Source organism: Microcebus murinus, chromosome 21 (genome assembly GCF_040939455.1).
Source record: "Microcebus murinus isolate Inina chromosome 21, M.murinus_Inina_mat1.0, whole genome shotgun sequence".
Lineage (NCBI taxonomy): Eukaryota > Metazoa > Chordata > Mammalia > Primates > Cheirogaleidae > Microcebus > Microcebus murinus.
Window position 1 is genome coordinate 17,146,012 of NC_134124.1, and position 26,573 is coordinate 17,172,584.

The following is a 26,573-nucleotide window of genomic DNA, read 5'->3' on the forward strand; positions in this document are numbered from 1 at the left end:
CGACTTTTAGGCAGGAGGGGAATTCCCCAGTCGGAGGAGCCGCCGCCAGGCAGCCCCGCGAGGCCCCAGCCTGCCCACTGGCAGGGCACAGGGCCCTCCTTTGTGGGCCTCCACCTGTCACTCCCCAGACTGGCTGTCCCCTGCCGTGAATTCCAGGGAGGGGAGGGGGCTCTGGGGAAGAGCAGGAAGCCTGAGGGCTGCACTGGAAACAGGCTCAGGCACAGGGGCGACCTGGCCTGGCCTGCCCGGGTTCTCGGGAGAGCCTCTGTTTCCCCCTTGGCCTGAGGTGGGGGATTCCAGTGGAAGTCGCCGGATGCCCAGCCCCCATCCTCCTGCCCCATTGCTATCCCATCTGTGTCCACTCACTCTGCGGGTTCTCCACAGTGAGGGGACAGCCCACGCTCCTTCCTTCGTGCATGCGGGTCTCATTCGGATACCATGGGAGGCCTCAGAGACCCACAGCGCAAGACGCTCTGCCCATCCCAGCTGCCGACCCCCCACCCCCACCCCACCTGAGCCTCACGGCCGCCTGCTATGAAATGGGAATGATGAGTGGGGCTTTGCTGATTCCTGCGATGGTGATTAAAATAAAATCATGCTCTGCAGACAGCCTTTGTAAGCTACTGACCACTTTCCAAACATAAGGTCTCTGTTCGCTCACTGAAAAGATGCTGGGGGAGGGGATGGCGAGGGCCATCCAGGTGAGTGGGCCTTTCTTGATCACTCCTGGATCCAGAGTTTCTTCATTCTTCCAGCAACATTTACAGACCAATGAGGACACAGGGATGGACAAGTCAGACCGGCTTCCTGCCTCCTCAGAGCTCACAGGCGCTGAGGAGCCACATGTGGGTGGCTATTTCAACATGAATTAATTAGAATTACGAGTTCAGGTCCTCAGTGGCACCAGCCACATTTCAGGTGCTTAACAGCCGCATGTGGCTAGCGCCTTGGACTGCACATATGCCCAACGTCTCCATCATCTCAAGAAGTTCTGCTGGATAGTATTCCTCTGGGGGCTGTGGGCAAATGAATAGGCAATTACAGCAGAGAGTCGTAGAGACGTGTGTTGGCAGGAGAAATGCAGGGGGTCAGGAGCCTGGACAAGGGAGTGTCTGGTCAGGATAGGGGAACTGGAAGTCTTCCTGGACGAAGTGACACTTACGCCGAGACCTGAGAGTAGCCAAGCAGGAGCAGAAAGAAGGGTGTTCTCAGCAGCAAAAGGAATAGAATATACAAAGAAAAGAGAGAGTATATTCGGGGAATCGAAAATCGATCGCTCTGAGCGGAGAGAGGGGTTTGGAGCAGGTGATGGGGAGTAACAGAGGTGGACCTGGGGAGATAAGCAGGTCCAGGCCACGGGAAGTCACAGGCAGCCCTTGGGAAAGGACACTCAGAGGTGGGGTTGGGGGAGACTCTGCTGAATCCAATTCTCAATTGCTCTGTGCTCTTCAGGTTCAGATGACATGGGGAATGTTAGAAAGACCTCCTAGCCCAATGGCCCCACTTTATAGATGAGGAAGTGAAGGCCAGACAGGGGAAGTGACTTTCCAAGTGAGTAAATGGAGGGACTTCCTGACTCCTGGTCTAGTGCTCTTTCCCACACCACACTCAGTCCCTCAGTGACACTGCCACTTTGCAAGGGCTCAATTTCGACATAAGATGGGCAAGTGGCTACCATATCAGACTGCACAGATATTTTCATCACCACAGAAAGTACAATTGGGCAAACGGCACCAACCCTTGAGCCAGACCAGGGGCAAAGGAATAATGTGTTGCCCTTGTATAGATCCTTTTTTCTGCAAGGAGTAAAAATACATGCATTGATAATTCATCCCTAATGTTCCTGGATTGGGATATTCTCTCCATGCACGATATTTTCTCTCTAGAGTCCACAATAATCATAGATCCTCTGTGAGTTCACAGAGCCTGGCTTGGACCAGCTCCTGCCCACAGAGTCTTGAAGGGCAGAGAGAGTCTTAAAGGACTAAGGAGATTCAAGGAGCTGGACCAACATGAGCTGGGATCTCCAGTTTGGAACATTTGGCTTGCACATCCCAGGGGAAGGTTAGCTCTGAGCTCTCCCTGCTGAAATGCTAAGAGCAATCAGCTTCTCCCACCGTCTTTCCCACCTCTTCCTCCTCTAGCCATGGATTCCCTGAAATTGCCTTCCCTGTTCAGGCCAGACACCAAGGAAGAAGAGGCCCTTGGACTGAGCATTAGTAGACCTGAGTTTGAGCCCAGGCCCTTGCCCTGGGCAAGTCCCTTCCCCTCTCTGTCCTCAGCTTCTCCTATAATGTGAAAGAATCAGACGGGATGATCGCTAAGGGATCTTCCATTCTGACACTATAAGGAAGTCCAAAAGTTCAAAGGAAGGAGAAATTGGGGCGGGTCAAGGTGGTTAGGAAATCGTAATGCGAATAGCTGGTATTTAAGCGTATCCTGTGCCAGGCACAGTACTCAGTGTTCTTGAATGATTTGTTCCATGCACTCCTCATAAAAACCCCAAGACTGGTGCTGCTTTTTACAAATGAGGAAACGGAGGCTCCTAGTGGTTTAAGCGTGCTGCTAATAAGTAGCGCAGCTAGGGTTCAAATTCAAGTAATGTCTCCAGTGCTCATGTGGAAGAGATGAGACCTACGCTGGACCTCCAAAGATAGGCGAGATTTGGATATATGCAGGGAAACTCTCACAGGACCACTCTCTTGATACTTAATTATCAAACCCCACCTCACCCATCCAGCCCTAAACTCCCAGGTGTGCCCCTGGTACTCAGTAGAGTTTAGGAAGCCCAAACTCCCTGAGCTGGGAGTGAGAATTATCTGCTCTCATGCAGGCAGCCAAGGAGAACTCATCGTCATGAATCAGTGGTGGGTATTGGGGATGCTTTTACTTCTCTGAGTCACCCAAGCATCAAATCCGTAACTTTGGCCAAGTTCTACTCAAGCCAGTGAAGTTACCGTCTTTTCTGAACTTTTAGGACAAGCAGCTGCCAAGAGGTCATAGAATTACAGATTTTCAGATGTTCACGGGCTCAATAGCCCACCCAGAGCCAGCGTGTCCTTCCCATCAGCAGGTGGCCACCCAGATTTGGCTGCTATACTTCCAAAGACAGGGAGCTCACGACCTCACAGGTAGCTTGTCACACGGTCAGTCGGCTCTCACTCTTATAAAGCCCAGATCTGCCTCCTTCTGATGGCTGCCCCGCAATGGCTGAGGAATTCCTACCAGGCCCTTTATGGTATGCTCTACTCACTATCCCTTCCCTTCCGGCTTCACTCCAATCGCACCTGGTGGTTTGGGGTTCATCAAATGTGCCGGCTTCTTTCTGCTGCCTTTTGGTTCCTTGCGTGTGCCTTGGTCCTTCCTTCCGCTGTGCCTTCCTCCCGGCCAGCGCCTTCTTATTTTTCCTGCCTGAACTGGAGTGTGCCTCCTCTGGGAAGTCCTCACGACCTTCCCCATCACGACAGCGCCCCTCCAGACAGCAGCAGACAGGCCCCGTGTTCTGCACTTCCAAGCCCTCCCTTCCTCTCCCCTGCATCGGCAATAAAATGATTATTGGTGTGGTTAGTGTCTGACTAGAGCAATGGTTTTTAGCCACGGGCAATTTGGGCCCCCACAGGACATCTGGCAGTATCTGGAGACATCTTTCGTTGTCACAACTGGAGAGGAGGTGTACTACTGACATTTAGTGGGCAAAAGCCAGGAATGCCACTAAATAGCCTACAATACACAGGACAGATCCCCACAACAAAGAATTATCTGACCAGCGCGTCAATAGTGTTGTCAGTGTGTCAATAGGGAAGCTTGTGCTGGAGTATAAGCCCCATGCAGCCACGAAAAATTTCTTCTTTGATTTTCAGTTTCCCCAGTACCTAGCACACAGCAGGCAATCAACAAATGCTTATGGAAGGAAGGGGGGCTTGGAAGGAGGGAAGGAGGAAATGGATTATGGAATGAAGTGCTAGACCACATCGAGTGTGGCTGACCTATACCATGTCCCTGAGGTCGGGAAGACTGGCAGACAGGGGAGAGAGATTGGAGACAGACCTCAGGAGCCTTGAACACTGGGATAAAGAAGTTTGCTTTTGCCGGGCGCTGTGGCTCACGCCTGTAATCCTAGCTCTTGGGAGGCCGAGGCGGGCGGATTGCTCAAGGTCAGGAGTTCAAAACCAGCCTGAGCAAGAGCGAGACCCCGTCTCTACTATAAATACAAAGAAATTAATTGGCCAACTGATATATATATAAAAAATTAGCCGGGCATGGTGGCACATGCCTGTAGTCCCAGCTACTCGGGAGGCTGAGGCAGAAGGATCACTCAAGCCCAGGAGTTTGAGGTTGCTGTGAGCTAGGCTGACGCCACGGCACTCACTCTAGCCTGGACAACAAAGTGAGACTCTGTCTCAAAAAAAAAAAAAAAAAAAAAAAAAAAAAAAAAAAGAAGTTTGCTTTTGTTCTATAAGCAATAGGGAGCCAGGGAAGACTTTCTTTCCACCAATGAAAGGTTTTTGAGGCTAGAAGTGATCTGATGGAACTGACACTTAAGGAAGAGATCTGGGGACAGTGAGAAGTATGAGGAAGGAGATTTGACTTGTTAGTGGCAGAGGTAGGTCTTGAAGTCAGATGCGCTACTATTGCACCATTAGGTTGCATGAGGCAGGTCTTGAATCCCTAAACTATCCCTCTTTATTTTATTGATACACATTCGGCGACCCTGGTTGCAAACCATTTGTCTGAAGAGCTGGAAGCAACTGGACAGATCTTCAAAAACGTTCGGAGTCTATATGCATCTGCTAGGTGCCAGGCCCACTGCTGTTACTGACCCACCATGTGACCACAGCAGTAACTTCCTCCCTCTTTCCCTCACCCTCCTCATCTATGAAAGGGGGGCAATTCTCTTTGCCTGTTTATGACACTAGGAAGAGCTGTGTGCACAAAAGGGGCACCCATTAGGATGATTTCATAAAGAATATTATAGGCCAGGAGGTTGTCAACCTTAGTGTGCATCAGACTATCTGACCCCCATTTGGTCTTTGGTGGGGCCTTAGGTCAGCGATTCACAATCCTGGCTGCACATCAAATCACCTGGGGAGCTCTGCGAAAATACGGAAGCCCAGGCCCCACCCCAGGCCAATCAAATCAGAATCTCCAGGGCTGTGACCTGGGCACAGGTATTTATGAAGTCCCCCAGGTGATTTCGAGAAGCCAGGTTGTAGCCACTGCCCTAGACGCTGCCCTCTTCACAGTTGGTTCTGACGCAGGTGGTCCCAGGACCTCGCTATCCTTGGATCGCTGTGGTCTCCCAACTTGAACTTGTTCTCCCTTTTTGTATCAGGAAAGTGACTTCTAGGTACCAGCATCAGAGACTGTGAGGACAACAAACGTGAGGAGAGGAGAGGGCTCTATCCTTCTTTTCGTGGGTCAGAGAACATTACACATGGTAGATGGGAAAGGAAAAACAAAAACCCAAACTAGGTCACAAAGTGGAGAGGAGGTATATGTCATTCCGTCAGCATCTGAAAGATGGGATTCAGGGATGCATTTGCAACATTGTGCTTTCCAAGGAAACAGATATGAGCCAGTATGTTGCAAGATTCCTGTCAAAGGCAGAGGATCCAAGCACAAATGTCGCAAGACTGTGCTGTCAAAGGAAGTGGCTTCTTAGTCTATCAGATCTGGGACAAAGCTTTAGAGATGATCTTGACCAATCTTCTAGCTGGACAGAGGGGAAACTAAGGCCTGAGAGGGGAAGGCAGGGGCCCAGGGCTGGGCAGGGGCTGCTAATGAGCCAGCTTTACCGTCCAGGCTTGCTGACACCCTCCTGCCTGCCACCCTTTCCCCTCCTCCTCAAGTGTGTATGCCCTCACTGGTTTTCGCCAGGTCCCTTCTGGACAGGGTCCAAGGTCAAAGGATGAGACTGACTCTGTGTGCCTGGAGCTACACCTGCCAGACGAAGGGGCTGCAGTCGGCGGGTGGCAGCGGCAAGCCAGAGAGGAAGAAGCAGCATCTGCTGATGTGGCCTGACCTCAGAAAGGAAGCCTGGTCACCAGGGGGAATTTCCCCGGGGTGAGGGCTCATGTCTATGCAAATTATCCCCATCAATTAACCTGGACCCCAGGAAGGGAGAGGAAGAAGAGGAAAGAGGACGCTGGGAAAGACAGTGGGCAGGGCCTGAACATCTCCAGGGTTCCCGGCACTGTCCTAAACTCGACGCATGCTTAATCTCATGTCGCCCCTAAAACATCCTCCGAGGTAGGAAAATTGGGAGCATGAGGCCCAGTGAGAAGGTGTGTTGGCCCGTTGCCTGAGAGAAAGCAGGACATTCAAACCCCAAGGGAGACCTGGCCTCAGGGAGAGGCGGTGATGGTGACAATGGATTCGGTGCTGCTGGGGCTGCTGACGCAGGTGACAGTAATGAGGCTTGGGCCCCAAGAAGTCTAGCGAAGTTTCATTTTAAGTTTCCATCTCACTCACCAGGGGAGTTTTATCCTGGGAACAGCCAAAGGCATCAAGGCATCGGGAAGGTGGTGACCCTGACTCACCTTGGGCAAATCCCAGCGCTGTGGTTTTTCAAGGCCCCATGGAGGCAGGGGATGTGGTTGCTGGCACTATTAACCCTTCACTGCCAGCTTCTAGAACGCTCCTGGGAAAGGGACTGGAATGGGATCCCTGCTTTTGAAGTGGAATCTATTTCTCCTTCCTTTAAATTTCACTCACCCAGATCCTTGCCATCTCCCGGAAGCCTTCCCTGGGGACGCCCATCCCCAGGCTTCCTCCCATTTGCTGTCTGGCTCTACAGGGGGCTGGGCTGTCTCCCAGCGCCGGATGCCCAGTAGGACCAGAGCTCCACAGGGCCTGGTTGTTTCTCCTCCTATCAAAGAGCTTCCCAAAGAACAGGCAGGTCCCTGATTTCTGTAGTTGTGTGCGGCACAACTAACGCTGAGTGCCAAGAAAAGTGTGAGCGTGTCTATGCCCCAGCGAGTGTGCATGAAGAGCAAGTTAGAGTACTTGCGTGAGGTGTTTCCCGTGTGCATGTGCAGTATGCATATATAGACAACAGCATCTATTTCTGGTTACCAGCAGTGCATTTGTGCGCCTAATCATCTTCTTTTTCTCTGTGTGGCCAACACTGTGCGTTTCTGTGTGCACGTTTCTGGCAGGGCAGTGTGTTTCTGATTCTAGCGCGTGCCCTGTGGGCATGGCTGGCAATGATTTGGAACTCTGTGTGTGACAAGCAGTATTTACGGGCTTTGAGTGGATGCCAGGTGTAAGGGAAACTGGGGAATGGAAACGTCCCATCCTGCCCTCCCAGGTCAAGGTCCACCGCCTTCAAGATGGGGAAGCCAGGGGAAGGGGCCGACAGCAGCTGGGGCCACAGTAGGCAAATGGTGGTAATGGAGAGGAAAGGGAGGGCCCATCCCACAGAAGGAAATGCATGTTCTGGAAACATCCTAGAACAGCTGGGCCTGGGGGAAGGGCCTGTTTCCAGATGGCTCTGGTTTAGGGCTTTGGCAGTCCCTACCTAGCTGAGAGGAGGCCAGGGGGATGGCCACCACCGGGGGTCTTTGGTCTACTGTCCCACCTCTGGGTTCCCAGGTAATACCTGGCTTCGCATCTGCCTCCTCCCCCTCACTCCCCAAGCAGATTGAGGCCCTTCCCTTGTTTTCTTGCTCCCCAATGTCTTTCTTCTCCATCTCTGCTTCCTCTGTGCTGGCTTATGTCCTCACCCCTGCACATTCAGGGACCCCAGCTGCTGGCCCTGTCCCCCCTCACTAGCCCCCATGGAGACAGGGGATCCGTGTCTCCTCCACACTGGCCCCCAGGGATATCTTTTCTAAAGGACATCTCTAATCATACTACTCCCCAACCCTAGCACATTCAGGGGCTAGCCCAGGCTGGAGTGCAGAGGTGTCATCACAGTTCACTGCAGCCTCGAACTCCTAGGCTCACATAATCCTCCTGCCTCAGCCTCCTAAGTAGCTGCAACGACAGGCACACACAACCATGTCTGGCTAATTTCTTTTATTTTTTTCCTAGAGACGGAGTCTCACTATGTTGCCCAGGCTGGCCTCAAACTCCTGAGATCAGGCAATCCTCCTGCCTTGGCCTCCCAAAGTGCTGAGATTACAGGCAAGAGCTACCGCATGTGCCCAACCCTGGACTCAGTTTTTACCCTGGACTCTTGGTGGCCTTCCCAGATGGTGTCCTCACAAATCAGTTGATATGCCCAAGGCCACCCCAGGAATATGCCCAACTCTGTGCCTTGCTTCAGGCATTGCCTCTGCTTGGAAATCACTCCCTCCTTCAGTATTTTTACAGGTGAGAGCTTCTCATTAATCTTTCATTGGAGAGGTGCCTCTCCAATGCCCATGTCTTCAAGGAGCCTCTGTCAGTCCTTGCTGTGGGGAGCCTGGGGGCTTTGCACTCAGTGTCCCTTGCTTTTGTGTGCTTGGCTGAGTTTCTTCTGACAATCTTTCCCCAGCAGCTCCCTGAGGCCGAGGGGCATAGTGCAGGGAGCCAGCAGCCTGCAAAGCCAGTTGAAAGAGGCTCCCCCTCTCTGAGCCTGTTTACTCTTCTATACAATGGAATCCTGCCTATTATTATTAATAAAGAGCTGATGAAATTATTGCATCCTTCCTACGATCTGGACAGCGCGCTCAGAGATATCCGTACACAGCCTGATTTAATTTTCACAACCCTGTGGGATAGAAACCTTTGTCATTCCCATTTTATGGATGAGGAAATGAAGGCACAGACAAGTCGAGTGGCTTATCTATTAATACAGCCAGTAGTAGCCGGCCGGGATGTGAACCCAGGCCTGCCTGCCCCCACAGATCTAAGGCCCGCGTGGAGGGCACAGTCATGTAACTAGAATTTCCCGCTCGCCTCACGGTGGCCGTAACGTGGGGAAATCTCCTTTAGGAAACCCGAGGTCTGGTGGGGAATGGAGAAGCGTGTCAGAGCGCTCATTTACCGCTTCTGGGTTCTGAAACTCGGGTTGGGCAACTTGACACTTCTCCCTCCCGTTCTCAGCTCAGGCTGTTTGCCGCCAGCAAGAGGTAGAGGAGGAAGTGTTGGCCGAGACAGCGCGGGGCCTGGAATCAGGAGACCTGGATTCTAGCCCTTACTAACACCACGGTCACAGTGCCCTTCCCTGGGCCTCAGTTACCACACGCGTGTAACGGGAGGGCTGGGTGGGATCAGCTCCAAGACCATTTCCAGCTCAGTCAACCCACGACGTGCTGCCTGTACCTTCAGACATTTGTGCCACCACTTGGAGCCTCAGTTTCCTCATCACTAAATGAGGGTGAGCACCCCAGTATTGCTGCAAAGGAAGTAATGGCTATGGGCGCGAAGTTTCCCAAGTGGGATTACTCTGGCGGTGCCTCGTCGCTCTCAGCCGCGCCGGGACACAGCAAATACCAGGGGGTTTCAAATAGCCCACGGCTCCCACGGGGCTCTCCACACGGCAGTTCCCAGTAGCTGCTCCCTGCTCGGGTTAAAAAGGCAACCCCCTCCCAACCTAGACCGAGGTCAGCTCATCCCAGTCCAGAGCTTCTGGAAGGGGTCTGCCCTGGAGGGGAAATGCATGGCTCCAGGCGGGAGCGGGAGCAGCGAGCAGCAGCGAGGCGGCTCGGTGGGTGACAGCCAAGGTAGGAGAAAACACAGGTGCTTATAAAAGCACCACCCCACCTGGGCCAGCGCTGCAGTTCCAGTTCTGTCTGCCCCTAACGCGCTAGGTGGCCCTGGGCCGGCGCTTCCTCTCTGTGGAAGTGACAGTGGTGTCATCTGCAGCTGAGAGAGGGAGGCGGGAATTTCTGAGGGCCCTTCCACACCTAGAGCATCACAGCAATCCTCCCTCTCTCCCACGTGGAGACTGCTGTGGTTTGGGCTTCTGCTTTCTCTTTCCTTTTTGTTTTAATTTAGCCCCCACCGCTTCTCCTCTTGACCTTTGCTCATCTCCAGCGTCACTGCAGACAGAGCTGAGAGGGAGGGACGCTCAGTGGAAGCTCCTTAAAAGACCAGAACCACAAGGCTTCGTATCTTTAGCGCCTAGCACATGACATGGCATGTACCGCGTTTCCCCGAAAATAAGACAGGGTCTTATATTTATTTTTCCTCAAGAAGACACCCTACGGCTTATTTTCAGGGGATGTGTTATTTTCCCCTCCAAGCCTCAGCTTGCAGCACGCACAGGATGGCCGGGACCCAACAGGGGGAGCGGACCTTGTTGGTGGGGCTGCCCGCACGCACCTTTCCGGTCACCTCTGGGATAGGGAAGATGAGAGGGGCTGCTCATCCTCCTGACGAAATGCATGGGTTGTGCAGACACGCTGCGTAGCCACGCCTATCACTAGGACTTATTTTCGGGGAGACACGGTAGGAGCCATTCATTAAGTACAAGCTGCATGAATGAGTAAAGCAGTGAATGAATGGAGTGCTTCGATTCAGAATAGTGGCTACTCCTTCCCTTGCTACAACTCCAAGGAAAAATTTTGTTTGTCCTACAGGCACCTGGGTCTTAGGATTGTTGCAACAGCCTCCCAACTGGCCACCTTTCCTTCATAGGTTTTTCTTAGGTGCGTAGCTAGATGCAACCTCCCCACCTGAGAACCTCCAAAGGCTCCCCCCCCCCAGGTTATAAGAGAAAATCCTGACATTCAAGGTCCTTCGTAATAGGATGCAAACTCCCACATCTAATTTCATCCACCTCACCTAACACCATAGGGTCTCCCTCCTGCTGCCGACCCATCCCAGAAGGCAACCACCTTAATTGAAGATTTAGTGAAAAATGCATGTTGAGGCATACATGGTAAGTGCTCAATTTTAGCTAGAGTGCTGTGGTGTCAGCCTAGCTCACAGCAACCTCAAACTCCTGGGCTCAAGCGATCCTCCTGCCTCAGCCTCCTGAGTAGCTGAGACTACAGGCGCATACCACCACGCCCAGGTATTTTTTCCTATTTTTAGTAGAGATGGGGTCTCACTTTTGCAGAGGCTAATCTTGAACTTCTGAGCTCAAGCAATCCTCCTGCCTTGACCTCCCAGAGTGCTAGGATTACAGGCATGAGCCACTGTGCCTGGCTTTAGCTATTCTCATTCCTGGTTTCTGGGCCCCCTCTTCTGTGTGCCCCCCCCCATGTCAGCTGACCCCAAGCTAGGCAGGCACCATGCTAAGCACTTCCACATATGAGCTCATTTTATTCCCATATGCTATGGGACAGGTAGAATTAGCCCCATTTTACAGATAAGAAAACTGAGGTTCATGTGCTCATAGTTACAAAGGTCTTACTCCAAAGCTCTTAACCATTTCATCAATTTATCTTTCAGTAACAGTTTAAGTTTAGCAAATACCCACAAAAGCTCTCAGCTGATCCTCAAGGCTTGTGGGCTCACAGCCTGCTAGAGCAAAAAAGGAAGTGGAGAAGACACAACAAGGTACATTTCCTTAGTTGCAGACTCATACGGCAGAGATGAAGAGACGGCTCTTCCAAATTGTTGGGTCCAACCCCTCATCATACAAATGGAGAAACAGCCCCAGTGAGGGCAAGGGCTGGTCCAAGATCACACTGCAAGGGAGGGACAAGACCAGACTCAGCGAGTCTCTCAACGGCCTGTGCTATCTGCACAGCTACTCCCATAAACATGCACTGAACTGCGGTAAACTGCTCTGGTCAGCCAGGGTAGGGGGCAGAGCCCTCGAGCCAGCCAGCGGCCTCACGCCATGGTCACTGGGCAATCTTAGACCCAAGTCACGGGCCAGAGTGGGCTGGGGGAGGGGAAGGCGGGGAAATTGCAGTTGAGCCTACTTGCTTATCAGTGTCCTTCATGAAGTGGAAACTTTCCACAGGCCTCCCCAGATCGCAATCACATCTGGTGCCCCCGAAGAGCTCAAAAGAGGAAGTTTGGGTTTGGTTGTAATGGATGGAGAACACACAGAGAATCGGCCAGGCAGCGAGAGGGGAGGAGAGGGCACCTGAGCTCAGATTCCCCCGTGGGCTTCCCAGGAAACACCTCGGGAGAGTTTAACTTACTCGGCAGATTTCACAATCCCAGTCTCTAAGAAGGAAGATCCGAGCTGCAGGTTCTAGACCAAAGACAGAGGCCCTCATCGGAAATGTGTTTACCTGTTTGTGCGTCTCTTTTCATTTCATTTCTTTTTTTTTTTTTTTTGAGACAGAGTCTCACTTTTGTTGCCCTGGCTAGAGTGAGTGCCGTGGCGTCAGCCTAGCTCGCAGCAACCTCAAACTCCTGGGCTCAAGCGATCCTCCTGCCTCAACCTCCCAAGTAGCTGGGACTACAAGCATGCGCCACCATGCCCGGCTAATTTTTTGTATATATATATATATATTTTTAGTTGGTCAATTAATTTCTTTCTATTTTTAGTAGAGACGGGGTCTCGCTCAGGATGGTTTCGAACTCCCAACCTCGAGCAATTCGCCCGCATCGGCCTCCCAGAGTGTTAGGATTACAGGCGTGAGCCACCTCGCCCGGCCTCATTTCTTTTTTATTTTTTATTTTTTTTATTTTTTTTATTTTTTTTTTTGAGACAGAGTCTCACTTTGTTGCCCAGGCTAGAGTGAGTGCCGTGGCGTCAGCCTAGCTCACAGCAACCTCAAACTCCTGGGCTCGAGCGATCCTTCTGCCTCAGCCTCCCGGGTAGCTGGGACTACAGGCATGCGCCACCATGCCCGGCTAATTTTTTATATATATATCAGTTGGCCAATTAATTTCTTTGTATTTATAGTAGAGACGGGGTCTCACTCTTGCTCAGGCTGGTTTTGAACTCCTGACCTTGAGCAATCCGCCCGCCTCGGCCTCCCAAGAGCTAGGATTACAGGCGTGAGCCACAGCGCCCGGCCGCCTCATTTCTTTTTTAAAGAGAGAAATGTCAAGGGAACGAACTGGAGACACACTTTAGGATGTCTATGTTAGAAGGGAAGCCAAGATGTTTTTATCCAACTCCCTCATTTTGTAGACAAGAAAATAGAGACTCGGGGAGGGAAGGGTTAGGGTTAGAGGTCACAGAGCAAGTGCATGGCAGGTGCAAATTTTTTTTTTTTTTTTTGAGACAGAGTCTCACTTTGTTACCTAGAGTGAGTGCCGTGGCGTCAGCCTAGCTCACAGCAACCTCAAACTCCTGGGCTCAAGCGATTCTGCTGCCTCAGCCTCCCGAGTAGCTGGGACTACAGGCATGCACCACCATGCCCGGCTAATTTTTTCTATATATATTAGTTGGCCAATTAATTTCTTTCTGTTTATAGTAGAGACGGGGTCTCGCTCTTGCTCAGGCTGGTTTCGAACTCCTGACCTTGAGCAATCCGCCCGCCTCGGCCTCCCAGAGAGCTAGGATTACAGGCGTGAGCCACCGCGCCCGGCCGGCAGGTGCAAATTTGAAGCCAGGCTTCCTGCTCCCAGGCCAGGACTCCAGCACAGCCTGGGTGGAGATGGGTGCCGATTCGCCCCAACACATATTACCAACTCCTCCCGCTACCCCAGCACACTCGACCGGCACTTGCCACCGACCCACCATTCCAAGCACACACACCACTCATTACAGACGGAGGCTCGGTATGTTTTAGGATTTGACAAAGCCCAGACCAGGGCACAGGCTGCGGCAAGGGAAGGCAGCTGGGAAAGGCTGAGGTGTCAGAGGGGAGTGAAGGTGGACGGCATCTATGGCTATGGTTCTTCAGCCGCTCGGCCGTGAGCAGGAGTGACCGTGCTGGGCCCTCCCTGGCCCGTGGGGGTGGGAGCCTTTCCAAAGCCCCAGTTGAAGACAAGAGCCCAACCCCAACCCTCCCCCCACCCCGCCCCTTCCTCAGTCTCTGGAGCTGGAACGATCGCGCTTGGCCATGGCAGCTGGAGCTGCTGACTGTTTCTCGGTAGAGGTGCCCGCCCAAGCTGGTGGCCCTAGTCCTCGCCGCCACAGACAGCCAGCAGGGCCTTCAGGAAGTCTCCGGAGGTGTCGCCCTGGCAGGGGCAGAGGGAGAGCAGAGTGAGTGACAACAGTCCTTCTGGCCTCAATGCCCCTCCCACTGTTGCCCTTCAGCCTGGACATCTCCCCTGGCAGTGCAGCTGCTGCACCAAGACCAGAGGGGTCTCCCTGACACATACGCGTGACCACGTTCCGTTACCCTCAGGAAGATGTGCAAGCTCCCGGACTGGCTTCCCCGCCCGTGGTGGTCTGTCACCTGCAGAGCTCTGCAGCTTCACCTGCTGCCTGCCTGCTGGGAGCATCCCAGTCCTCTTCCCACCTCCCGCCCCTCCCGTCCAGCATGCCCCAAATCCTGTCCGCAGCAGTGCTCTGCTCTGAGAAGCGCCAGGCCCGCCATCGTGCCTTAGGAGGCAGGGTCAACTCCAGCCTCCCCTGGTCCCCTTCCACTCTGCTAATACTGTCCCCTCATGGCCCTTAGCACACAGTGTCACGTGATTCCTTGTTTGAACAAACACTGTCATGCACTGGCTGCCAGGCCATTCCTGGGAATGTGTGTGAATGTCACCACGTGCACGACACATCACGAGGTACTGGCGCACGGTCGGGCTGGGGCACGGCTCTCCTCTTAGAGGGGCGCCTATCGTTTCTAGGAGATATGGATTTCTTGAGTTTTTTTGGTTATATTTTTTGATATGATTTTTGAAAAACAATGTATTATCTATCATCATAAACAATTAAAATCCAAGAAAAGATTATGCGATAAAAGTGTTCCTGCCATCCTTGACGCCTTAGGTCCCCATAATCAAGAGGAGGCCACTGTTAATTCTATCTTTTTTTTTTTCTTAAAGACTAGTCAACTGCAGTAGTGAGAAGGGGGCAAGATAGGAGAACAAGGCGTTTGACCTGTGACTACGAACAGTCAAGCGTGATAACTCGCTACCTTTGGACCAGCCTGTTAACTACTTTCTTGTACAATTTTGCAGCCATTGTCTATGCACATGCCAATATGTGTATTTGTATAACAACCCTTTTATACACAAATGGACACGTATCCTGTTCTGGGCTGGACTTCGACAAGATTCTATGCACTGATTTCCAAATCAGTACATAGAGATTTCTCGTGGTTTCTTACAGCTGTATGTATACTAGCATATGGATGGGGCTTAATTTATTTAACTGGTTCTGTAGGGAAGGCTTCCAATCTTTTGCTACTATCAACAATGCCGGCATAAATATCCTCTTACACATCTTTGAGAACATGTGTCGCTATGTCTGTAGGATAAATTCCTACAATTACCAAGTTAAAAATATACGTATTTTACATTTGGAAACTGCCAAATTACCCTATAAAATGTGCTGATGATTTACGTTCCCACCAAGTCTACACGAGAATGCCTGTGAGAGGCCCAGTCTTGTCAGCCGAGTATAGATAGCATCAAACCATAAGATCTTGGCCAATATCAAAGACAAAAAAAAAAAAAAAAGAAATGGGCTCCATATGTCAAAGAAGTCAGACATAAAAGGTCACACATTACATGGTTCCATTTATATAAACTATCTAAGAAAAGGCAAATCAACAGAGACAGAAGGAAGCTTGGTGGCTGCCCGTGGTTGGGGTGGAAATAGGTGAGAGGCATAAGAGAGCTTAGCGGGATGATGGAAATGTTTGGAAACTGGATGGTGGTGATGGTTGCACAACTCAGTGAATTTACTAAAAATTATTGATTTGCACCTTTAAAACAGGTGAATTTTATGATGTGTAAATTATACTTCAATAAAGTGGGTTTTTTTTTTCCTTTTTCTTGAAACAGGGTCTCACTCTGTCACCCAGGCTAGAGTGCAGTGGCATGATCATAGCTCACAGCAACCTGAAACTCCTGGGCTCAGCTCAGGTAATTCTCAGACTTCCAAGTAGCTGGGACTACAGGTGTTTGCCACTGTGTCTGGCTGATTTTTCTATTTTTTGTAGAGCTGGGTTTTCACTTGTGCTCACACTGGTCTCGAACTCCTGGCCTCAAGCATTCTGGCTTGGGCCTCCCAAAGTGCTAGGATTACAGGTGTGAGCCACATCGCCCGGCCTAAAGTCGTTTTTATTTGTTTTCTGGGCTTTTTTTTTTGAGACAGAGTCTCACTCTGTTGCCCGGCTAGATTGCCATGGCCTCAGCCTAGCTCATAGCAACCTCAAACTCCTGGACTCAAGCAATCCTCCTACCTCAGCCTCCCGAGTAGTTGGGACTATAGGCATGTGCCACATGCCCGGCTAATTTTTTCTTTTTTCTTTTTTTTTTTTTTTTTTGAGACAGAGTCTCGCTTTGTTGCCCAGGCTAGAGTGAGTGCCGTGGCGTCAGCCTAGCTCACAGCAACCTCAAACTCCTGGGCTCGAGTGATCCTTCTGCCTCAGCCTCCCGGGTAGCTGGGACTACAGGCATGTGCCACCATGCCCGGCTAATTTTTTATATATATATCAGTTGGCCAATTAATTTCTTTCTATTTATAGTAGAGACGGGGTCTCGCTCTTGCTCAGGCTGGTTTCGAACTCCTGACCTTGAGCAATCCGCCCGCCTCGGCCTCCCAAGAGCTAGGATTACAGGCGTGAGCCACAGCGCCCGGCCTAATTTTTTCTATATATATATTTTTAGTTGGCCAATTAATTTCTTTCTATTTAGAGACGGGGGTCTCGTTCTTGCTCAGGCTGGTTTCAAACCCCTGACCTTGAGCGATCTGCCCGCCTTGGCCTCCCAGAGTGCTAGGAATACAGGCATAAGCCACCTTGCCCGGCCTAAAGTTGTTTTTAAAAAGCAAAAAATGGGCTCTTGTTTTATTTGGAAATCTTTAATTATATACTTTTGATTCTTCTGGAATTTATTTTGGTATAAACAATGAGGCAGGTCTCCTTTCATTTAGCAATATCCTGGCTGTTCTAAGAGATAATCCAGTGGGAAAAAGACAATGGAAATAAAAATAATCTTATATTAGGGATCTGACACTCGCTCCCTTCCCACTGACCTCTAACTCCTCCCTTACCTCAATGGCTTGGTGGAGAGACATGTCGTATTTCTCAACGAATTCCCGCCGGATGTTGAGCAGGTCGATCTCACTCCGGGAGACCATGATTCTGGTGAGGGTCTTCTCGTCCGTGCCAGCGCCCTGGTGGAGCCAGGCAAGAGGGGAATGGGCAGGAGGAGAGGCAGAGCTGGGTCAGGCAAGACATAGTGGGTGTCCATCCCTTTTACCTTCTAAGACCAGGGTGGGCTATTCTGCCTGTGTCTTCCACAAATAGTCCTGACCCAAACTCTCCTATGCCCAGGACTGGCCAGACTGAGAGGCAAAAAAGGCCTGTATGGGTTGAGCAGTGTCCCCTCCAAAATTCATGTCCAACGGGAAACTCAGAAGGTGGCCTAATTTGGAAATAGGGTCTTTGCACATGTAATTAATTAAGATGACATCATAACGGATTAGGGTGGGCCCCAAACCAATCATTAGTAGCTTTACAAGAAGAGAAGGGACACTACCATACGGAGAGAAGGCCACGTGAAGACACAGGCAGAGATTGGAGTGTTGTGTCCACAAGCCAAGAAATACAAGGGCCTCTGGCAACCAGCAGAAGCTAGGAGAGCGGCATGGGATGGTTCTCCCTCAAGGCCTCCCGAAGGAACTAGCCCTGCTAACATCTTGATTTTGAACTTCTGGCCTCCAGAACAGTGATAGAATACATTTCTGTCATCACCCAATTGGTGATGATTTGTTGCAGCAGCCCTGGGAAACTAATACAGGGCTGAAGGAGAGGAGGGCATGGGGACCGGAATGCGTGGGCCGCCAGGGCCCGCCTCTGCCCCCGGGGAGCGAGGAATGACAGCTCAGGAGTCAGAGCGAGGTGAGGTTCGAGTCCCAGCCCTGCCACCTAGGAGCCATATAAACTTGAGCATAGTTTCAAGCTCCCTAGGCCTCAGTTTCCTCCTCTGTGAAATGAGGATACTGACCTCACAAGATTGCCACGAGGGTCAACTATGGTCAGAGCTTGGCACAGGGCTCGGTGCTCATGAGCACAGGCTAAGTGCTCAAGAAATGGCTGTCGGGTTTGGGACTGCAGGCTCAGAGGGTCTCAGGCTTCTTCCCTGGCCAGGCTCTGCCAGCAGGTGAGACCCCAATGGCTGGGCTAAGAGGATGGCCAGTGTGGCCTGGGCTCTTCAAGAAGGGCAGAGCTATAGTCCCAGAACTGAGCACTTGTGACCTTGGACACTCATTTGTCATAGGAGGCCCTGAGTCACTTGCTAGAATGTGAGCTCTCAGGGGACAGAGACTGTGTCTCGCTCAGCCCTGTGTTCCTAGAACAGGTTTCTCAACCTTGACAGTTCAGCTCAGGCAATTCTTTGCTGCAGAGAGCTGTCCTGGGCATCGTAGGATCTTCAACTGCTTCCCTGCTTTCTTCCCACTAGATGCCAGTAGCAATATACTCCAAGTTGTGACAAGCAAAGAAGTGTCTGGACATTGCCGAATGTCCCCTGGAGAGCAAATCACCCCCAATTGGGAACTACCATCCTAGAGCCAGACAAGGGTAGATGCTGATAAGTATCACATGGGAGGAAACAGCTGCCAGATGTCCTGATCGGGGAATGGCATACACCTGTCTTCGTGTGTGCCTGGAAGTCAGTGCCTGAAGGGAAAGGAGCGAATGAGCAAGTTTCCTTACCTTCATGGATTTATAAAGTTTGTCGGCAAAGAAGAGAGGCTTGTTCTTGACACTTTGAACTGGTGGGGAGAGGAGAAAGATGCAGGGAGTTTGGTCAGGGGATGTACACCCAACCTGTGGACTGGGCTCCCCACCCCCCCCGTGCCCCATTCCTCTCCCACAACCTGGGTCTGCAGATCATTGCCAACTCCAGGGTCATGCTTGGGGGTGTCCCCTTCACCCCCAAGGGCTTCCTTGTCTGGCTCCTTCCTAGGCCTGGCTCTCACTTGGTTGCAACTCATTTCCTTCTAAGGTGCTTATAGCTAACCAAGGTTAGTATAGGATTCAAAGTATAGGATTCAAAGAGAATTAACTCATCACGAACCCAAGGCACTGGGCCTCACATTTTTAAGTGCATCAGAATCACCTGAGAAGCTTGTTTAAAACTCAGGTTTTAGGCTGCATCCTACAGACTCAGATTCTGGAAACATTTCGAGCACTGGTTCTCAAAGTGTGTTTTCTGGACCAACAATATCAGCACCATTTGGGAATTTGGAAGAAATGCAAATTCTCAGGCCCCAGCCCAGATGCCCTGAAACTGCAACTGGAGGTGGGTGACCAACTCGTCCCATTTTGCCTGGGATGGTCCTGGTTTTAGCGCCTGAAACCCTGCCCAAATCAAGACAGTTGATCGCCCCACTCTAGTGCAGCCTAATGTTTGAGAGCTACTGAATTACAGAAATACCATCCCAAAGAATGGTTGCTCATTGGCATAATTTGAGGCACCATGCTAATCCCTGGGGGTGAGTCCCGCCCAGGGCCTGCACACTCTGGCCACACTGGCAGCCCACGCTCCCCACCCCCACCCCAGATAATGCCTGCCTGCTTAGGCCAACCCAGCCCTTTCTCAAGGCCTTAGCTTCATTTCAAGGTTCCAGAGCCTACATGGGGTGACTCAGATAGCTTAAGGAGGAAGAACCAGATACCAGCTCCAGAGTTGGAATGATGCTGGATATAAAAGTGTCTTTAAGACAAGGGGCCAGAGGCCAAAGGCCCAGTTGCTCACCCCAAGGGCACAGTCGTGCAAGGGACTCCCCTGCAGCAGGCTCAGGAGCCCCACGGGAAAGATCACATCACACATCTCCCTCATTCCTTCCAAACCAACCCCAAGCTCCTTGGCCTGGAGTTCAAAGCACCTGCCCTCCTTCACTACCTTACCAGCCTCGCTCCCATATTCTCTGATTATAGTGGAAATTCCTTTGTTCATCCATGCAATGCATTTTATCGTAAATGAATTAAGATACTAATAATAGTCAATGCTAATGAAAACAACAGCCCTTGCTCATGCCCACTCATCCATGCTTAGACACGCAGAGATTGAGATCCCAAAGGGCAAGACTTTTCCAAAGTCAAGAACTCAAATTATGTAAGAAAAGAGTAATCAAAGAGAGTGCTGGGAGGAAAGAGTGTGTGTGCTGTGTATATGTACAGTGTGTGTCATGTATGTGTGGATGTGTTGTGTGTGCATTAAGTGGTGTGCACGTGTCATGTGTGACTAGTGTGTATGTGTAGATGTGTTGTGTGTGCAGGCTATGTGTGTGGCGTGTGCATGTGCAAGTGCTTTGTGCATGTGTTGAGCATGTGTGTGCGTGCATATACTCTAGTCCTGCAGGACACTGCGCCTCCCCCTGCCCTGCACTAGCCTCCTGGCCCTTCCTCGGGAGAATCGTTTCCTCACCCCGTGCTGCAGCCTGGAACAGTCCTCATATTCCCCAACAATCACACGTCGGGCAGGACCCTGGCGGCCGCCTGTGGTAGCATTTGCTTTCCAATACCAGCAGCTGAGGGGGCTGCCAAAGTGACACTCTTCCAGAAAATCTGGCCAAGTTCCTAGTGCCCCAGCCCCTTCCCTGGGTCCCCGCCAGTTACCAATGGCCACAAAGGCATCCCTGACGTCCCCAGACATCTCCTTCTTGATGGTGTGCTCCACGTCATAGTTGGTCATCTTGATGAACTCCTGGAAGACTGGCCCCAAGAGAAGCCCCGGAGGAGGGGGGTGAGCGCCAGTCTGGGGGGTTGGAGGCGCTCGCCCTCCCCTGCCCCGCCTGGTCTGCACAGGGGCCGCGCCCAGCAGAGCGGAAAGGGCGGCAGGCATGGCCACAGCCAGGCGGGAATGCACCAGGCAGGATCACCGCGAGAGGGAAGTCACGACATCAAGGCTGCTTGGGCTTTCAGTGCCAAGTCAGAGCCTGCAGGCCCGGCCAACAACCCCAGAGCCTTGGACAAGTTCTGGGAACCTCGGCTGGAGTAGTAAAAAGGCCAGGGGTCCTGGTCATGGCTCTGCTTCTAGCTCACTGAGTGACCTCGAGTGACCCTTTCCCCTTTCTGGGCCCCTTCTTCCTCCTGTGTCAAGTTGGGACAGAGACTGTTGTAAGTAATGACAAAATGCTAAGGCCCGGGAAGCACTCGCTGCGTGCCAGGCCTTGTGCGAGGCGCTTTACCCATGTCGTGCGTTTCACATCTTCCCGACAATCACGCAAGGTAGAACTAAAACCTGCATTCCTAGATAAGGGAGCTCAGGCACAGAGATTCAGTAACTGGCTTGAGGTCACACAGCTGGTAAAGGGGGGATTCAAATCAAGGTTGTCCCGCACCCAGGTGCATTCTTTTAGCCCCTGTGCTACCCAGGTGCATTCTTTTAGCGCCTGTGCTACCCAGGTGCATTCTTTTAGCCCCTGTGCTAGAGCACCTTAAGTATGGAAAAGTGCCAGACAAAGGCATGTTAAAATGCTAATGTCTTAGTGGAAAGGGTACTTCACAATCACCTAACAGCAGGGCCACTGCATACTGGGGTGCCCTGTGCATGTCGTGGCCTGTGGTTCAAACCACTCCTCACTGCCTTGGTCCTGGCAGCATCATGATGCTGAACCTCAGAATCCTTCTCAACACAGTAGTCTAGGCAGCTACTCCCAACCCATCAGAGTTGGCCTTCAAGGTGAAATTCACTTGCTATCCCTAATCCTGGGCATCCACCTGCATCCCTGAGGAGGTGAGAGGAGTTGGCCCAAGGCTGAGCCATGGTCAGCAGCAGAGCCAGGACTAGAACCCAGGGCTCTGGGTCTCCATCAGCCATGGCACTCCACTGCTGAGGCTAGGAGGTAGGTGGGCAACTGGCTCCTCCCCTCTCATCAGATTCGGGGATATTCCTGCTGAACTGGGAGGGGAGGAGGTCAGGCCTCACCTCTCCGGAGGTGCGGATAGCTACGGGTGCACAGGATCGTCATGAAACGCGTCTCCAAGGAAGTTTTGTCTCCGCTAGGCGTGTCTGCTACTTCCTGCAGGGCCCAAGTCGGGGCAAGGATTTGGGAGGGGAGACAAAAGAAAAGCCTAGGTTATTATTCACATGCCTATCTTTGTCTGGGCTGAGGACAGCTACACGCTGGGCTAACCCAGCCATCCAAGGGAGCTGAGCTTGGCCCCCTCTTCCTCCCTCCCCCTCGAGCACAATGAACTCACACTCCCCTCTCAAGTTCCCAGGGACCCTATGGACTGACACAGATGGGCTTAGCAGTGGGGACTTGGCCTCAGGGGCATGGGACTGGGCCCCTTGGGAGGGGCTCCCGAGACACTGGGCAAGAGACCTGACATTCCCCTTCCATCCCTCAGCCTCTCTGACAGCCCCCCTGGGGAACGCGTGTGCACACGTGCAGGAAAGACGGCCTAGCCAGCGTTTCCCCAAGCAAGGTCAAAGGCAAACATATGTCAACATGCTGCATGTATATGTTTCCACAATTATCTTCTGGCCAGCTATCAGTTCTATTTATACTGATACTAAATGTCCTTTGAAATAACTCATTTTAGGTTTAAAAGTAAGTCGATGTAAAGGTAACTATTAGTAGCTAGTGGTTATGTAGCACAAATCCTGCCAGAGATGAATGGCTGAAGCTTGGGAAACACTTGCCTGGCCCATCTTTTGCCCGGCAGGGTCCCTAAGGGGCCCGGAAGGGGAGAGAGAGAAGCTGCAGAGCAAACCCCCAAATCACAGCCCGATTCGACCCCACTTGGCCCAGCCCCGGGTCCCAGCCAGACTTTACTCAGGTAGCTAAAATCCAAACAAAGAACAGGACACTCACCAAGATCTCAGCAGCCACCTGAGAGCGGGGAGGAGAGAGAGGAGGGAGAGAGGGAAGGCAAGAGTCAGAGGAGGCCGGGAGGGTGGCATTGGGCCCTGGGGTGCAGGGTGCGGGGGCCTGGCTAGGAGCAGTGGGGATCCCAGGAGACCCCGAGGGAACTCAGAACATGATGGGGGACAGGGACGAGGGAAAAATTCCTTCCTCTGACTTTTTGGGCTGGAGCTCAAAACGGGGCTAGGCCTAGCGTTAACTAAAGACATGATGACCTGAGGGATAAGAGAAAGAGAGAAATGGGGACTCTTCCCTATGTACCCCATAACCTAGAGCAGACTCCAAGCCTCAGTTTCCTTGTCTGAAAACTGAGAAAAGATCCCCATCGCTTCTCCCCAGAGCCACTGAGAAGTTAAATGTGAGGATTGCAAAGTTCCCTGCACCCTTTCTGGAAGGGGTTGCGAGACAGGTAATCTAGCACCTCATGTTACAGATGGGAAAAACAGGCCAGCTGGGGCCCAAGGAGAGGTGACAGCCTGAGGACACACAGCCAGGTGGACGTGGAGGTGGGAAAGTCATTTTACGAGGGTTACTTTTAATTGTTGCAATATGCAGAGCACAAAATTCTGTGGTTAGGACACTTATTTTGTTAGGCAAATAGCTGTGACTCTGAATGCCTGGGAACAAAATACAGCCAGCCCTTGTGTACCCAGACTGAGTTTTGCTTTTGCTTTTCCTCTGAAGCTCTGCTGACCCCTTTGTTCTACTGGATAGACTGAAACTATTCTCTTTGTAAGCTTCACAGTAGCTTACACTCTGGACACTTCTGCCTCCTTTTTATTGTATAATATACATTGGCAACGTCTACCAAAAGTTAAAATACATATGCCTGTTTGATCAAGCAATTATGTTGCTAGGAATCTGCCTGACATATACACTGGCAAAGGTCTCCCACGACATAATGCAAGACTGTTTCCTGCGTCATTCTTTGTCATAGAGAAAAACTTGGAAGTGTGAGTAGATGACTTGTTACACAGGCTGTGGTTTATCCAAGCAATAGGAACAATCCCCGGAGCTCTTAATAAGAATGAGATTTATCTACCGTGCTGATAGGGAGAGTTTCCATTTAAATTAAGTAAAAAAGTAAAGTATAGCACATTCTATAAGAGTGTTTCTTTTATCTTGATAAGAAACCATAAACACTGTCTCGTACTTACAGGGAAGTACATAAAAAAATTGTTAAGATGCTGTTACCAATGGTTGCCACTGGGGAGAAAGACTGGGGGAAAGTGTTTGCATTTTCTTTTATTCTTCCTGAAATTTTACATTTACGTTTCCTAAACATGCAAATATATTATTTCATTTTTTAAATTTAAACATCAAATAGGAGTTATCAGGGCTGCTAGGATTATGGGCTGCATCTATTTTTTTTTTTTCCAGTACTTTTCTGCATTGAAAACAATGTAGTTGAAACCTGAGGACATTATACTAAGCGAAATAAGCCAGTCACAAGAGAACAAACACTATACAATTCCACTTGCACCGAAGTACTGACAGTCACCAGATTTCATAGAGACAGAAAGTAGAACTGTGGTCGCTGGGGCCTGGGTGGATAGGGAAATGGGAGTGACTGTTTAATGGGTCCAGAGTTTTGGTTTTGCAAGACAATGAATTCTGGAAATGGATGGTGGTAATGGTCGCCTAATGACGTGAATGTACTTAAGGTGTGACTGAACTGTACACTTAAAAATGATTAATATTAGGCCGGGCGCAGGGGCTCACGCCTGTAATCCTAGCACTCTGGGAGGCCAAGGTGGGTGGATCGTTTGAGCTCAGGAGTTCGAGGCCAGCCTGAGCAAGAGTGAGACCCCCCGTCTCTAGTGAAAATAGAAAGAAATTAGCCGGGCAACTGAAAATATATACAAAAAATTAGCCGGGCCTGGTGGCACATGCCTGTAGTCCCAGCTACTCAGGAGGCTGAGGCAGTAGGATCACTTGAGCCCAGGAGTTTGAGGTTGCTGTGAGCTAGGCTGACGCCATAGCATTCTAACCTGGGCAACAGAGTGAGACTCTGCCTCAAAAAACAAAAAAAAGTCACGCTAAACGAGAGAAGTCAGTCCCCAAAGGCCACATATTGTGATTGCATTTACATGGGATGTCCGGACTAGGCAAATCTAGAGAGACAGAAAGCACACTAGTGGTTGCCTAGGGCTGGGAGGTTGGGAGGAAATGAGGAGTGACTGCTAATGTGCACAGGGTTTCTTTCTGGGGTGATGAAATATTCTAAAATTGATTGTGGTGATGGTTGCACAAGTCTGTGAAGATAACAAAAACCACCAAATTTTATACTTTAAATAGACCAATAGTATGGAATATGAATTATATTTCAATAAAGCTGTTATTTAAAAAAAAACAAAAACCTGAGGATTGATTATCAAAAAATGGCAATGCTTCATTTCACTGTGGGTCTATAATAATTAGTTATCTATATTATTTATCGTTCTAGTTAGCACAGAGAGTGAAAGGGGAAGCTATTAACAATTACTGTGGGGGAACAGGTGGGAAGTGGACATGTGTTTGCCTGTTAGTGACAGACCCAGACTTCTAAGAGTTTGAGGGTGTTTAGGCATCCAGAGCGAGAGACTGGGGGAGAGGTGGTGTAAAACAGGCAAACGAAACTGCCAAGCACTCATGCGCATTATCCGGGCCTAGAAATCTATTCTAAGGAGAAAATCACAAATGTGATAAAAGAGTACGCTACTAGGAAGAGGGCTGGTTAAATAAAGTTAAATGATGGTGTTGATTTTTTTAAAAATATGCAATAATATTCACAGAATATTAATGTTTAACTGCTATCAAATCAGAAATCTATTAATATATATACATAGAAAAACAACTAGAATAATATATGCCAAAATATTAACAATGGCTATTACTATTAGGTTCTGGTTTCGTTTAGGTTTTTTTTTTTTGTCTCTATTTTCTAAAGTTTCTATAACACAATATATTGCTAGTTATGAGAAAATGAGTCCACACTAAGATCAGGGTCCAGTGTCCTAAATCTGGAGAAGCAGCCGAGTTGGGCAGGGCTCTGGGTCCAGGGTCCCTTAGTTGGCTCTGTCCTGGTTCTCTCTCTCCCCTTCTCTCCTGCAGAGCAGCTGCCTGTGAGGGCCACCACTGCCCCCTGCCGGTGGGAACTAGAAGCGCAGCCCCACAGGTGGACCAGGCACCAGGCAGAAGTGCTCCCGAAAAATGGATTTTGGAGTAGAGGATGGATTTGGGGTCAGATCTAAGATCAAAAACCCTTAGCAGCATAATGAAGCTGCTTAGAGTCATTCTTAATTAAAACATGTGTTGAATGAGCAAATGAAATGTGGCTCAGCAAGCCACCCTACTGTCTGGCTGGGTTCCCAGGCTGGCCCCCAGGAACGAGCCCATGATGTAGCTGGTACAATACCAGGCATTTGGATTAACCGTGAAGCTTCTGAGCAAGGGTCAGGCGACTGGACAACAACAGCTGCTTGATTTGGAAGCTGCAGGGGAACTGAACTGGCCTGGGTCCTGGAATTTATCACTGTATTTAGTACAGACCTTGGAGTTAGGCAAGCCTGAGTTCCGATCAAACCACTGCCACCTGGAAACTGTGCCCTGGGATAAATTAGGACCCTCATTTTCCTCCAGTAAAGAAGGAAACACAACAAAGCACAGAACAGTCTTGGCGTCATGCTCAGTATGTAGCATGCGTTCTAATAAGTACAGTTATGATTCTGTAATTGTAGGTTACGGGTAAGGATTGCTCTAGCTCAGCTGCTGCTGTAACATAGCACATCTCCGCTGGTGGGAGCTG

The 26,573-nt window shown here is 50.6% G+C and overlaps 1 protein-coding gene across 6 annotated transcripts in view; it reads right to left on the bottom strand.

The window, feature by feature from the left end:
- Positions 1–13,549: 13,549 nt before the first annotated feature.
- The window catches only part of ANXA6 (annexin A6), a 51,967-nt gene continuing 38,943 nt past the window's right edge, over positions 13,550–26,573 (bottom strand). For 5 of the 6 annotated variants that reach the window (XM_012740873.3, XM_012740874.2, XM_012740875.3 and 2 more), the window contains 6 exons: positions 22,736–22,753; positions 21,844–21,937; positions 20,532–20,627; positions 18,624–18,682; positions 16,958–17,080; positions 13,550–13,968 (listed from right to left, as the gene is read on the bottom strand). In XM_012740873.3, the coding sequence (XP_012596327.1) occupies positions 13,909–13,968; positions 16,958–17,080; positions 18,624–18,682; positions 20,532–20,627; positions 21,844–21,937; positions 22,736–22,753 (450 nt within the window). In that variant the 3' untranslated portion in view covers positions 13,550–13,908. The remainder of the gene's footprint in view (positions 13,969–16,957; positions 17,081–18,623; positions 18,683–20,531; positions 20,628–21,843; positions 21,938–22,735; positions 22,754–26,573) is intronic. The other variant, XM_075996230.1, reaches the window with a different exon arrangement.